This window comes from Mustela nigripes, chromosome 14, assembly GCF_022355385.1.
Source record: "Mustela nigripes isolate SB6536 chromosome 14, MUSNIG.SB6536, whole genome shotgun sequence".
NCBI classification, from domain to species: Eukaryota; Metazoa; Chordata; class Mammalia; order Carnivora; family Mustelidae; genus Mustela; species Mustela nigripes.
Genome location: NC_081570.1, coordinates 85,817,280 through 85,831,523, shown reverse-complemented (window position 1 = coordinate 85,831,523; position 14,244 = coordinate 85,817,280). Strand labels below are relative to the sequence as shown.

The following is a 14,244-nucleotide window of genomic DNA, read 5'->3' as shown; positions in this document are numbered from 1 at the left end:
ATGATGGGCCCTCGGGCCCTGGCATGTCTAAGTGAGCACTTATTGCTGGTACTATGTTGTATTTGCACACAGACTACCTTTGGCTAGCTTGGATTATTATCAATTTCATGTCTGTTTTCTTGTTTGTTTTTGATGAAACCATAACCCTTCTTCATTCTTTCAAGCACCATTCACGAAGGCCCTGTGGGCAGACAGAAGCCTCTATCTTCACAAAATGAGTATCACCAGGCCAGGGAGGAGATGTAAGGACCGTGGAGGAAAAATACAGAGCAAGGCAGGAGCACCGAGCAGGGAGCCTAACCTAGAGCCTAACCCATCCCCATAGGATGGGTTGGGTGTATTTCATAGTGCCTAGCCCAGCACTGAAGACCAGATTCAATCAAGGTAAAGCCTCTATTTTAAAAAGATTTTTCATAACTCTAAGCAGGCAAAGAGAATTCATTACAGCTGCAGCCTCGCCCATTCCCGTGGCCTGAATCCTTCCGGTTGATCCTTTTTGTCTATTTGCCCACCTCTTGGGCACTGAAAAACTACATAGTCAAACCTTCTCAATCAGGTAATTACAGAGCTTCCTAACAACCAATCCCAGGAAAATCCCTATAGGCCTGGGAAACAGAAAAATAATTTAGTATCTCATTTTCAATTTGACATTACTTATAAAAAGAGGGGGTAGGAAGCAACCTCTAGAAGAATAGCACCTTTTTCTGCACTTTATGTACAAACTAATAAACCCAGAATTCCTATGGGCTTCTATCCTGAACATTGGTCTGGAACTTGAAAACATGAAAATCCTTGCAGTATTCTCAACTTCTTTTCCCATTTGGAATTCACAAGAATGACAAAGATGTTACTCCCTCTATTACATTCACTTTTGAGTAAACTAATTCCCCATATTCATGTACTGTTCTGGAGCCAGCACCAGATAAGAATGGCGAGAAAAGGGCTTAAAAGTGTTATTTATGCAATGCATCTCACCTATTTATATGTATATGTCACTGTCTGAAATCTTAACCACACCATTGTTCTGTGGTATTTCTAAATTCCTGTATTTCTGTGCTCTAATTTCAAAAATCATACCACTTCTGAATGGCTAGAGCTAAAGTAATTAATCTAGGGTTGCAAGGAATAAGAAAGGGGAAGAGAAACAGCCCAATATCTGAACACATGCTCATATTTAAAACTGACTTACTTTAAATTTCATATTTCATTCTTCAGTGATAAATAAATGTTAGTCTTAAATTCAACAAATTGAGATCTAAAAAAGCATGAGAACAAAATGTTCTAACTATAAGATGTTAGTTTAATGTGATTATGATATAGAAAACATTATATTCCTATAAGATAAATATGTTTCCCAGATGGATGGATAGATTGTATGTGTATTTTTCAGAGGTCATAATTCAAAGCACTGTTTACTTGAACAAACCTAAGAAGGAAATGCTGACCAGAGCAAGGAAAACATTCTTGCTTAGCTATACTTTCACATTAAAATGTCAGTTCAGATCCTTTTGTTTGCTTTGAATAGGCCAGACTACAACACAGAGACAAGAAAAAGTCAACAAGGGCTCTGAACATCAACATGACCTTGGCTAAGATTTACATTTTGTCAGGACAGATGATTCAAACACAAGTAAACTTAGCCACTTCTTCAGTGGCTGTCCTGGATTAGAGACCACAGGGTTGAAAAATTGGTTCTTCCGGCAGTCTCCATCCTGTGTCCTTGAAGGAAGCCTACTCAACCTATTGCCAAGCACTCTGGTTATCTTTCTCGGTGAAAGAAACCTGTTTGGCATGTCACTTGTTGACCTAAAGCAGCTAAGAGGCATCCTTCCATTTTGGGTTCCCTGAGGGCCAAACTTGAACCACAGTTTTTGCTCAAGAATATTGTCCAGGCCCAACAGGTCACCGTCTAATAGAAGGCAAATCCACACTTGCTGCCTGAATATTTTTTTAAGATTTATTTACTTGAATTGGGGGGGATGCAGAGGGAGAGGAAGAGAATCTCAAGCAGACTCCCTACTGAGCAGGGAGCCTGACATGGGGCTTGATCCCATGACCCCTCGATCATGACCTGAGTTGAAACCAAGAGTTGGACACTTAATCAACTGAGCTACCCAGATGCCCCACTGTTTAAATATTTTCAACAGCTCTTTTTGCTCCCTCAGGGATATAAAAATACAACTATAAACCAAGTGCTTAGTTTCATCCTGTGGTAGAAAGAGCTAAACCAGGAGGGAGATTCACAGTCTCAAGGTGGTCTCACGACTAAAGAACTCCATGACCTTAAGCAAGTCATGGGATTCGGTGGGACCCCCGGCTTCGGATCCACACACAAGGGGAAGTAGGACAAATGATTTCCATGTTGCTTCTAGCTCCAAAAATACCCATGATCCTACCTGTTATAAGTCACTTACATTTTTAGGTAGCACGGTATAACAGAAAAAACACAGACTCCGAATCAGACAGATGTGGATTGGAAGCAACCAAAGTTAGAACTTCTGACATTCAGTTTCCTTGCTATAGAGATTATATTGCCTCGGTAATATTGCTGATTTTACCTATTACCAGATTACCAGCTAGTTGTAAAGATTAAATGGGACCACAGATGTCAGCTGTTTAAAATGGTTTGTTTATAATAGAGCCACACACACACAAAAAATTTGCTCCTAATGATATTTGCAACTCTGGATTTTAGAAATCAATATGAATTGGAGACTTTCAAAAAACCACTTGTGGCATAGGCTGTGTCTTCAATTGCCACATTAATTCTTTCTTCTTTATATCCACTTCCATCTTCAAATAGAAAATTTGTTATCCTGTCTCCTTTTTGTACCTAGTCTCCAAACCAGAATGGCCTCTTTTATAATTGTGCTCCTTAAGTTATAGCTTTTTTATTTCTAAGGAGAATTGCTTTCTTTGCTCTGGATTCTTGTTTTACAGGTAGATGACTCTACACCTAAAAATATTGGTACTCTGAGCATTTCAGGAAAGCGGTATTGCTATGTGATATATGTTCAGCTGGGAAACAAAGAAATACAGAACTTTAGTCCTAAGGAGGCACGAAAATCTTCCTGAGGAAAACTCACCTCTCCAAATCTGTCCACGTTTTGTATTTTAGATAAGTTTCCACCTATAGACATATCATCCAAGCTAGAAAGAATTTTATTAATATTTCCTTCACTGGATGGTCTATTTTTCAGCTTGGATCGGAAAATGTCTCCTTGGACCCATAACGATGCCTGTTTTCTGGAAAAAGGAGAGAAAACAAAATAATCTGTAAAATAAATTACTATCATCTCATTAGGGGAATATCTTAGAAATAAAAAGATTAGCAGATAAACCTTTACAAGTCAGACTAGAAAGTTTATGAAATCTGAGATTTTTTTAAAAGTCATTTTCTGAAAGTCAGAATTAAGTTATATGAATTAAATTAAATAAATTAAAGTGCTATATGAAACAAATACTTATCTTCCAATATATGTCTGTACCATACATGAGTTGCCTATTGAGGTTTTTAGATGCTTACAACAAAGAAAAAAGACTGTGAGCCCATTTGCCTTTTACACATGAATCTGAAATCTGTAAGATACTTCTCAAATGGCAATTTGATATGTCTATAAAAACAGCCGGAGTGAACTGGACTCAAAGATGGAAGGTGAAGAAACTGGAATCAAACAGAGAGTACCTGAAAGATTATGAAATCCTTAATTGTGTGTGGCAGCATGAAAAAACACAATTTTTGAAACCCACTTTTTTTTTTAAAAGATTTTATTTATTTATTTGACAGAGAGATCACAAGTAGGCAGAGAGGCAGACAGAGAGAGAGGGAAGCAGGCTCCCTGCTGAGGCTCGATCCCAGGACCCTGAGATCATGACCTGAGTCAAAGGCAGAGGTTTAACCCACTGAGCCACCCAGGTGCCCCTAGAAACCCACTCTTACCACCCAAAAGCAAGGTAGAGAGCATCAATTAGATTATCCTTGAAGAATCAGAAAATGTACATCATCGGTAAGTTTTCTTATATAAAATAAGGTACAATTATAACTGTTTTCAAGGTTATAGGAAAAGAACTTAATATACGTAAACAAAAATGATAGTCTGGGTTTAAAATTTTTATTGTTAGAGTCACCCTCCTCCATTTCTTTTAAGATAAACTGCCCATTAGATAGTTTTCATTCTATTCTACATTATACTTGACAGAAGAGAATTAAGCTAAACTTATGACTCATCATAAGGAATATCAACATCCAGGGAAATAATAGCATTATCAAGGAGATGCTACCAATTAGAACATAGATTTATTTTCTGAGGCAATAGAAAGACTAAGGAGTATTTTCTCTCAAAGTTTCCAAATAACATTCAGGCTAAAATACGAGGAGAAAAACCATGACAAAATATCCTCCCTGAACTGTACTCTCACTGGACCCTCAAGAAAGGAATCCACTGTTCCTTTTTAAAAGAGTTTACTCACAAATCAGAATTTTTGTTTATGATTAAATACTGCTGAAAGTCTTTAAGAAAAGTTTAAGTTTTAAGTTATACAGCAAAATTTTACATGTGCAATGCCTCCAACCAAGCATATCCACGCAGGTATCACCCTAGAGCTACATCCTTGTATTCAAGATACAAAAATGCTTAATGCAGTGTTATTTGTAAAAAAAAGAAAAAACTGGAAATAAAGAATGGACAAACAAGCTTATTAAGAGTTCATCCACCCTGTGAAATATTATACAGCCAGTAAAAAGCCCTGGGCTGGACCTCCACGTAGTAATAAAGAACAGAAGAGCATATATGAAATAAAGCATTCATGAAAGAAAAATTTAAGTGACAGAATGGAAGTTATGATGTCATTTTTTGTATTAAAAAAGTATAATTTAACCAAAAGTTTAGTTATCTAGAACATACAGCAACATATTGACCAGTTAGTCCCAAGAATAAAAGGAAACTTTTACTTTCTACTGCATGTCTACGCTGTTTGGACTTTTTTAAAACAATGTGACTCATGTGCTTTTGTAAGAAAAATAAGTGATAAATAAACGGATAGATAGATGGATCAAAGCAGAACAAAGCTAGTGTTAGTATGGAAAGGAACCTTTAATGTTGCTATCATAAAAGACAGCAGACAGCACATCACTACATTGTTTTAGCAATAGTATTTATACATACATTTAGAAAGGAGTCAGTTTACTAAATGTCCAAAGATTAACAGTGTGGGATAGGACTGGATGGTTGGGAAGCTTTCTTTTTTAAAAAATATAATATCCTATAAAGAAGATGTGGTCCATATATACAATGGTGTATTATGCCTCCATCAGAAAGGATGAATACCCAACTTTTGTAGCAACATGGACGGGACTGGAGGAGATTATGCTGAGTGAAATAAGTCAAGCAGGGAGAGTCAATTATCATATGGTTTCGCTTATTTGTGGAGCATAAGGAATAACACGGAAGACATTGGGAGATGCAAAGAAGTGAGTTGGGGGAAATCGGAGCCGGGAGACAAACCATGAGAGACTGTGGACTCTGAAAAACAAACTGAGGCTTTTGGAGGGGGGGGGGGGGGGGGTTGGGTGACCTTGGTGGTGGATGTTAAGGAGGGCATGTATTGCATGGAGCACTGGGTGTGCAGCATAAACAGTGAATGCTGGAACACTGAAAAGAAATAAAATAAAATAAATATAATATCCTACTCCACTTTCAAATAAGAGGTGTTTTTTTTCTTTTAATTTTTGTTCACTTTTCAGTCTTTTCCAGACCAAGCAAAAGGAAAAGGGAACAATTTAAGTCTTATTTCTGAGACAGACAGTATAGAAGCTTTAGATATATAATATGCTGTCCACATATAAGACTAATGTAACATCCCTAGCATTGTTCTAAAATTGGAATTCATTTAAATTATCTTAAGAAATTTCTAGCATGGGGGCACCCGGGTGGCTCAGTTGTTACGTGTCTGCCTTCAGCTCAAGGTCATGCTCTCAGGGTCCTGGGACTGAGCCCTGTGTCGGGCTCCCTGTTCAGCTGGAAGCCTGCTTCTCCCTCTCCCTCTGCTGCTCCTCCTGCTGTGTTCCCTCTCTCACTGTCTCTCTCTCTCTGCCAAATAAATAAATAAAATATTTTTAAATAAATGAATAAATAAATTTCCAGCATGTTTTAAAATGGATTAAATTTTAAAACAAAAGCCAATGAAATTTTAAAGATATGAATAAAATAAAAACTCCAGAAATCTACACATACCAGTTCACGAAGGAGTGTGGTGGTATCTGCCTTCTATTATGGCAAAAGGTACTTTTTTGGAAGCAAACCACTGAGGAATATTTTCTCAGCTTAAGATATAGAAATTGATGGGGTTACCCCAATCACTGAGTCACTCAATTTTTCTGTACCAACTATAAAAATCCATATTCAAAAACCATTTTAAGTTTTTGCTTCCTTTGTGAAAAACTTCATAACACCATGGTATAGCCTCCCTGCTACCTTGCATTTTCAGAAATCCTTGCTTTAATTTTTTTGTTTCCTCCAGATTTTTTCCACTTAATGTTACATCTAGTATAACTCTTTATCTGTTGGTTGATTCTTACATCCTTCCAAAATAGAAGTAAACATACAGCATAATACTTGACACACTATGAACAATTCAAAAGATAACTTAAATTCATAAATGAGTATGTTGAGCCTCTGGTCAAAAGATTCAGTAATAAAGAACTAGTGTTTCACAGGGAAAGAACACTCAGCTCTGCCACAGACAGTGAGAAATTCAGATAAATGAAACATACAGAAAAGATAGGGATATACAGATAAATGACAGAAATCCCGGCCCTCAAAAGTTCCAGTTACATATAAAGAAAGCAAACAACTAAAATCCAGTATTAACACCTATGACCAAGATTTACCCTTAGCTTAGTCTTAAAGAAGCAGAGACAAGGTCCCTGAGAATTCAAAAGTTGCTAGAAAGATTAGCAGAACTTAGCCACCAAAGAATTTTCCCAAAGCAAAGAAACAACATGGACTTGAAGAAATAGTGATATCAAAGTACACAGTATGTTTGGGAAAACGGGCCATTTGATTTGGCTGAAACAGAGATTATGACAGAAGCAAGCAGCAACATGTCCATGCGGGACCCTGCCCAGCACAATGAAGCATGTAGATCTGGAAATTGGAAAAATTCCAATTCCAAAATGAAGATTCTGATGCTGCTGCCAACCTAAAGATGGAAATTAAAAAGTGACACCTTTCGCTTGCTTGGTTTCAAAGACTCCATCTGTCCCATCACAGGAAAGACTTGATTTGAACCTGAATATTAAAGATGAATTAGGTGTCAAAGCTGATTTGTGTGTTGCTAAGTGATGCTCTATGCAGTGCTCCTTATGAAAAAGCAGCACTTCACGCAAATCCCTTTTTTATTGACAAGGGAACTGCGCTGGCTTTTATTGTGGTGTCGGTTACTCCTTAAAAGCCTCATCTCAAACACAAGAAGGAGAACATGTATTTTTAAGTATTTAGCATTTAAAAATCAAATCCTACAAAGTTAACACACCAGCACAAAGTAAATCCACAGGTAACATCGTGGATTTTCTAAAACAGCATGAGATTAACAACCCTTTACCAAAGAGCACAGGCTTTGAAATAACAGGAAGAGATCTGTCTTGATTTAAACAGAGCCTTTGGAGAGAGATAGCCAGTGTTGGGGGTCAAGAGTTTTTGTCCAAGTCCTGGCCCTGGGTTAGTCAGGCCTGAGACCTGAGAAAATAATTAGCTTGGCTTCATTACAAGTGAAGTCACAGCCTTCTTTTTAAAAATCTCAAGGGGCGCCTGGGTGGCTCAGTCGGTTAAGCATCTTACTCTTGATTTTGGCTGAGGTCATGATCTTAGGGTCACAAAATGGAGCCCCATGATGGACTCTGCTCAGTGGTGGGGGCAGGGGTACGGGGGCAGTGAGGGGCAGCTTGAGATTCTCTCTCCCTCTGCCCCTCCCCTGTTCAGTTGCACTGTCACAGCTATTTCTGGATTTGCATTCAGAACACAATGATAGTCAGGTGCAGCTTCTTCTGTTTGTAGCTGATTTCTCCTTCACATTCTGGAGTCCAAACTAAGCCTATCTCCCCACCACCTTAACTCTTCGTTTTCATTTTCATCACTTCTTCCATCCTAGATGCATACCCAACCTCAGTGTCCATGCAAAGCCACCATTCAGCAATTCTATATAGAAACCCAGCCCACACTGTAGGTTGAGGTAGGCCTACTCTAGCCGTGACTAGGGTACCAGTCTGCCCTGCATGCCTCCTACTCCACTGCCCCATGGCTATTATGGAAACCAAGATGGTTCCCGGTTTAAAGAACTGGACTAATGAAATGGTCTAACCTGGGGTCAAGGGAAGATAGACCAGAAAGCAGTACCACAGGTTCAGGAAGTGGAAAGGAGACAGATATTCAAGGAGTTCTACTCCTACTTTAGTACAAATGGAAGATTTACTAGGAAGCTGTTTAGACAGAATTTGAGGGTAGAAAGGAAGGTTCCTGATTCTGAAACACACGTGAAAAATGTAGCTGGAAGAGAAGAAATGAGTCAAGAGTTCCCAAAGCTAGTTCTAGTTTAGGTACAGACCTCTACAGTCAGAAGCTGGTTCGGTGGTATTACGGCAAAATACAAACTTTTCAACTAAACCGGATGCATTATTGCTTACAAGACATTCTTTTCCCACCTCTAACCCTTTTCACACAAGAAATGAAACAAAAACCACTCAATCGCCTGTCTTTAGTAATTGACATGAGTATTTCAGGGCAAATTTCTGATGTCACATTGCCCACAAATCTTATATATACCATATCCTTAATACTGGACCCACACTGATTTAATTTTTTTTTAATTAAGATTTTATTTACTTATTTGACAGAGAGAGAGATCGCAAGTAGGGGGAGAGGCAGGCAGAGAGAGAGTGGAAAGCAGGCTCCCCGCTGAGCAGAGAGCCTGATGCAGGGCTGAATCCCAGGAACCCAGATCATGACCTGAGCCGAAGGCAGAGGCTTAACCCACTGAGACACCCAGGCGCCCCAAAGGTTTAATTTTTGCTTAGCCAACATATCCAATACAATTGGCAGTCAATAAATGAATAAATGAAGAGCAATTTAGAAGTTTATAAATGAGTGTTACTGCAAAAATGTGACTGTCAAATAGTGCAAACTCGAACCTATGCAATGTGCTTTTTATTCTTTTTTTTTTTTTTAAGATTTTACTTATTTATTAGGGAGAGAGAGAGATAGAGATAGCAAGAGAGCATGAGTGGGGAGGGAATTAGCTGGCTCCCAGCTGGGCAGCGTGGGATCATGATCTGAGCTGAAGGTAGACGCTTAACAACTCAGCCACCCAGGCACCCCTGTGCTTGTTATTCTTATAAGTAAACCATGATATTGTCTATGGTTATTTTAAATTCCAGTTTATAATAGTTCAAGTTTCAATTTCTGTATTTTAGGAAAGATAAATTCTTAAAACTTTAAAATAGATTATACAAAATGTTAATACATATTCCTAAGACCACTACATGTATCTAAAAAAATGACCAAAAGAAACAGTAGGAATCAATTATAATTAAGAACTCAAGCCATTATTTTTAGACATTTTCAAGAATACTTCCATTTTTTTTCTTGAGCAGGTTTTCTCCATTTTACTTTTGGTAATTTCCTAAAATAAAAAGCAATGGTTTAACTACTAATTTCCAGAATTGCTCTTTCCAATTGTGAAACTTACCACATGCTCTAAGCACCAAAATGAACGTAGCATAAGTGATATTTACAGAGGAAGAATGACCCATGGACCCTTGTTATACAATGTGGTTGGAGGACCAGCCACATCATATCACCTGGGAGCTTATTAGAAATGCAGAATCTCAAGTCCCACCCTAGATCTGGTGAACCCAAACTGCATTTAATAGGATTCCCAAGTGATTCTTACACACTTTAATATTTAAGAAGCACTAAGACAACTTACAGCTAAATTAGAGTGTTGACAAACATCCAACTGACAGGACGTTGATGAGACTATCTTTGATAATAAAGCAGAAAGGGAGAATTTTTTATTTATAAATTTAGGAATGAAAAGAGAATCCAACCACAAAACTGTCACTCCCTTAAAGATGACTTTATTCAAAATGGAAGTTCTACTTTACAAAGACAAAACTCCCTGCAGGGTCCAGATTTAGCCTTTACGTGAGTCCTCTGTGTCAGGAAGAAACTTCAAAGTAAAAAGAACTTCTACACTCATGGATTGGAAGAAGTAATATTGAAATGTTGATGCCACCCAAAGCAATCTACAGACTCCATGCAATCCCTATCAAGATTCCAATGACATCTTTCACAGAAATAAACAATCCTAAAATTTGTATAGAACCCACAAAAGGTCCCAAATAGCCAAAACAATTCTGAGAAAGAACAACAAATCTGGAGGCATCATACTTCCTGTATGATCAGGAAACTATATCACAAACTATATTACAAATCTAAAATGATCAAAACAGTATGGTAAGGGCATTAAAAACAGACATATATCAATGAAACAGAATAGAGAGCCCAGAAATAAACCCACATATATAAGATAAAATAATTTATAACAAGGGAGCCAAGAATATACAATGGGGAAAGTACAGTCTCTTCAATAATTGGTGCGGGGAAGGGGCACCTAGATGGCTCAGTGGGTTAAGCCTCTGCCTTCAGCTCAGGTCCTGATCTCAGGGTCCTGGGATTGAGCTCCGCATCAGGCTCTCTGCTCAGTGGAGAGCCTGTTTTCCTCTCTCTCTCTCTGCCTGCCTCTCTGCCTACTTGTGATCTCGGTCTGTCAAATAAATAAATAAAATCTTAAAAAAAAAATTTTTTTTAATGGTGCGGGGAACACTGGGTAGCCATATGCAAAAGAATAAAATTGGACCACTGTCTTATACCATACACAAAAGTCAACTCAAAATGAATTGAAGAACTGAACATCAGACCTACAACCATAAAACAGAAGAAAACACAGGCAATAAGCTCCTTGATATCAGCCTTGGCATTGAGTTTTTGGCTCTGACATCAAAAGCAAAGGCAAGAAATACAAAAATAAACAAGTGAGAATATATCAAACTAAAAAGCTTCTGCACAGCAAAGTAAGCTTCCAACAAAATGAAAAGGCAGCCTACCAAATGGGAAAAAATATTTGCAAATCATGTCTGAAAGGGTTTTATATCCATAATATACAAAGAACTCACACAACTCAATAGCAAAAAAAATTCCAATTAAAAAATGAGCAGAGGATTGGAATAGACATTTTCCCAAAGACATACAGATGGCCAACAAGTACATGAAAAGCCTCACCATCACTAATTATCAGAGAAATATAAATCTAAACCACAATGAGATATCACTTCACACCTGCCAGAGTAGCTATTATCAAAACAAGCAAATAAATAAACAAATAAGAAATAGCAAGTGTTGGAGAGATTGTGGAGAAAAGGAAACCTCTGTGCACTCTTGGTGGGAATGTAAATTGGTGCAGCCATTATGAAAAATAGTATGGAAGCTCCTCAAAGAATTTTAAATAGGATTACCATATGATCCAGCAATTCCACTTCTGCATGGCATGAAAACACTGATCTGAAAAGATATATACACTGCTATGTTCATTGCTGCATTATTTCCAACAACAAAGACACACTAGCAACCTGGGTGTCCATTAATAGATGAATGAATAAAGAAAGTGTGAATACACACACACACACACAAAATCAGATATATAAATCACACAAATATACATAATATATACATAAATACATGTATACATACAAAAATATACAAAATATACATAATACATACATAAAGAATATTATCCAGCCATAAAAAAGAAGGAAATCTTGCCATTAGCAGTAACATGGATGGACCTTGAGGGCATTGTGCTAAGTGAAATAAGTCAGAAAGAGAAAGACAAACACCGTGTGATCTCACTTATAAACGAATTCTAAAGGGAAAAAAAATGAAAACGAATACATAGATAAAGAGAACAGATTGGTGGTTGCCAGAAATGGGGGATGGGAAGTGGGCAAAATGGCTGAAGAAAGTCAAAAGGTATAAACTTAGTGATGGATGTTAACTAGACTTAAGGTGGTGATTATTTCACAATATTTACAAATATCAAATATTACATTATATACCTGAAACTAATATAATGTTATGTCAATTATATCTTAATGAAAAATTTTAAATTAAAAATAAATACATAAATAAAAAGAAAACAGTATCATTATATCACACATCATTGCAAATATCCATGCACTGAAGTCCCCGTGGGAACCCAGTACCGGCCCTTGAAGGCTTCCTTTCTTATGAATGAAATCATTAACAGATCATGATCCAGATGTCATCATACACCAAAACTGAACATTCAATAAATAGAATCAAACAAGTCATAAAAGCAGCTTGATCCCACCTCTGTATTTCCACAGGCTGTCCCTGAAAAGGATAGGTTTCGACTTCACTCAATAAGAGAGATGTGTTTGTGCCTCTTTTTAAAAATTTTGAGGATGCTTGGTAGAACACATATTTTGGGGTCAGAATGGAATTTTTAGCTTAAGAACAACAGTTTGAAGTAAAAGAAAAAAATCACTTGATGGTTTGTAAACAATTTTATTTATATCCTAGGAAAAAAATCAAATATAAGATTTCAGACTATAACAAAGAAAAGGTCTCGATCTGCCAATACATAAATTCATCAACTCACAAGGATGCTAATAACACCCCTCGTGCTGCTGGTGAGATAAGGGGAAATTTTCTTCAAGACGCAGAAATCAAACACCTGGCCATATTTTAGTCTTCAAGGACTAACAGGATGTTCTACCCTAAAGTCACAGATTTAGAATTAACATTACCCAAAAGGCAACGATTGGATTTCTCACCCCTGAAAGAATACAATCCTTCTAACCTAATACAGTCATTTTTGACAGATGAAAGCCTGTCAGATAACTTTTTAATCCTCTTACTTCTCTCCTAATGAATGTGTTACTTATTCATGCTTTTGCGTCATCGATGGTGTCACTCTCTTCATCTTTCATACCATTAGTCAGGCTTCAAAGCCCTTCGTCTCTCCTACCATTAGTCAGGCTTCCAAGCCTGAGACTGACTTCCTTGAGATGCTCTGGTCCCCACCTGTCTCTAATTCCTCAGTCGAACTTCTGGCCCCTTCAACAAGAGCTGACCTCTTTAGATGATGATAGTCTCTTTTCAATCTCCCTCCACCTGATTCATCTTACACATTGCTGTAGTTCAGTATTCCTTAAATAACATGTGCATCTGAGGACTCTCCTACTCTGAACAGCCTAAAGTAGAAATATGATGAATAAGAGAATTTCAGAATGCCCATGTTCACAGAGGATCTGTGTATCTCACTATACCTATTTCCTTACTGGTACACTATGCAGATATAGAAGTTTCCTATCTACACAAAGCTGCTGTAACAAATTACCACACACCTCATGGCTCAGAAGAAGACATATTTACTCCCACGTAGTTCTGGAGGTCAGAAGGTCAATATCACTTTCACTGAGCTAGAGTCAAGGAAGGTATTGACAGGATTGATCCTTTCTGGAGGCTCTACAGGAAGAAATCTGTTTCCTTGGTTTTTCAGCTGCCAGTGGCTGCCTTTATTCCTTGGTTTATGGCCCCTTCCTCCATGTTCAAAGTATGTTAGTTAGATCTCTGTTTCTATCATCGCATTTCTTCTAACTCCTCCTATGTCCTCCTATGATTAGAATGAACTTGCTAGATTAATCCAGGACAATCATTCCACTTTAAGATCCCTAACTTGATCACATTTGCAAGACTCTCATTTATAATATATTGAGTAGGGTTTATTCCCGGAATGCAAAGTTTATTTAATATGTTTTTTTAAATTAAGGCAATCCACCAAATTAACAGGCTAACAAAGAAAAAGATATGATCAATCAATGCAGAAAAAGCATGACAAAATTCCATACTCATTCATGATAAAACTCTCTGGAAAGGAGAGGGGAACTTCCTCTACTTGGTAAAGTACATGTATAGCAAACGTCTAATTAACATTCAATATAATGGTGAATGCTTCCCCCCAAGCCCAAGATTAGGAACAAGTGAAGAATGTCTGCTCTCACCACTCTTATTCATCATAGTGCTAAAAGTTCAGACTATGCACCAAGGGAAGGGAAGAAAAGAAAAGAAAAGAAAAGAAAAGAAAAGAAAAGAAAAGAAAAGAAAA

General features: G+C 37.5%; 1 protein-coding gene across 5 annotated transcripts in view; it reads right to left on the bottom strand.

Annotated features, from left to right (window-relative positions):
• Positions 1-14,244, bottom strand: part of CDC14A (cell division cycle 14A) — a 174,543-nt gene that overhangs the window by 33,902 nt on the left and 126,397 nt on the right. For all 5 annotated transcript variants that reach the window (XM_059375515.1, XM_059375514.1, XM_059375513.1 and 2 more), the window contains exon 11: positions 3,087-3,246. In XM_059375515.1, coding sequence (XP_059231498.1) covers positions 3,087-3,246 — 160 coding nt within the window. The remainder of the gene's footprint in view (positions 1-3,086; positions 3,247-14,244) is intronic.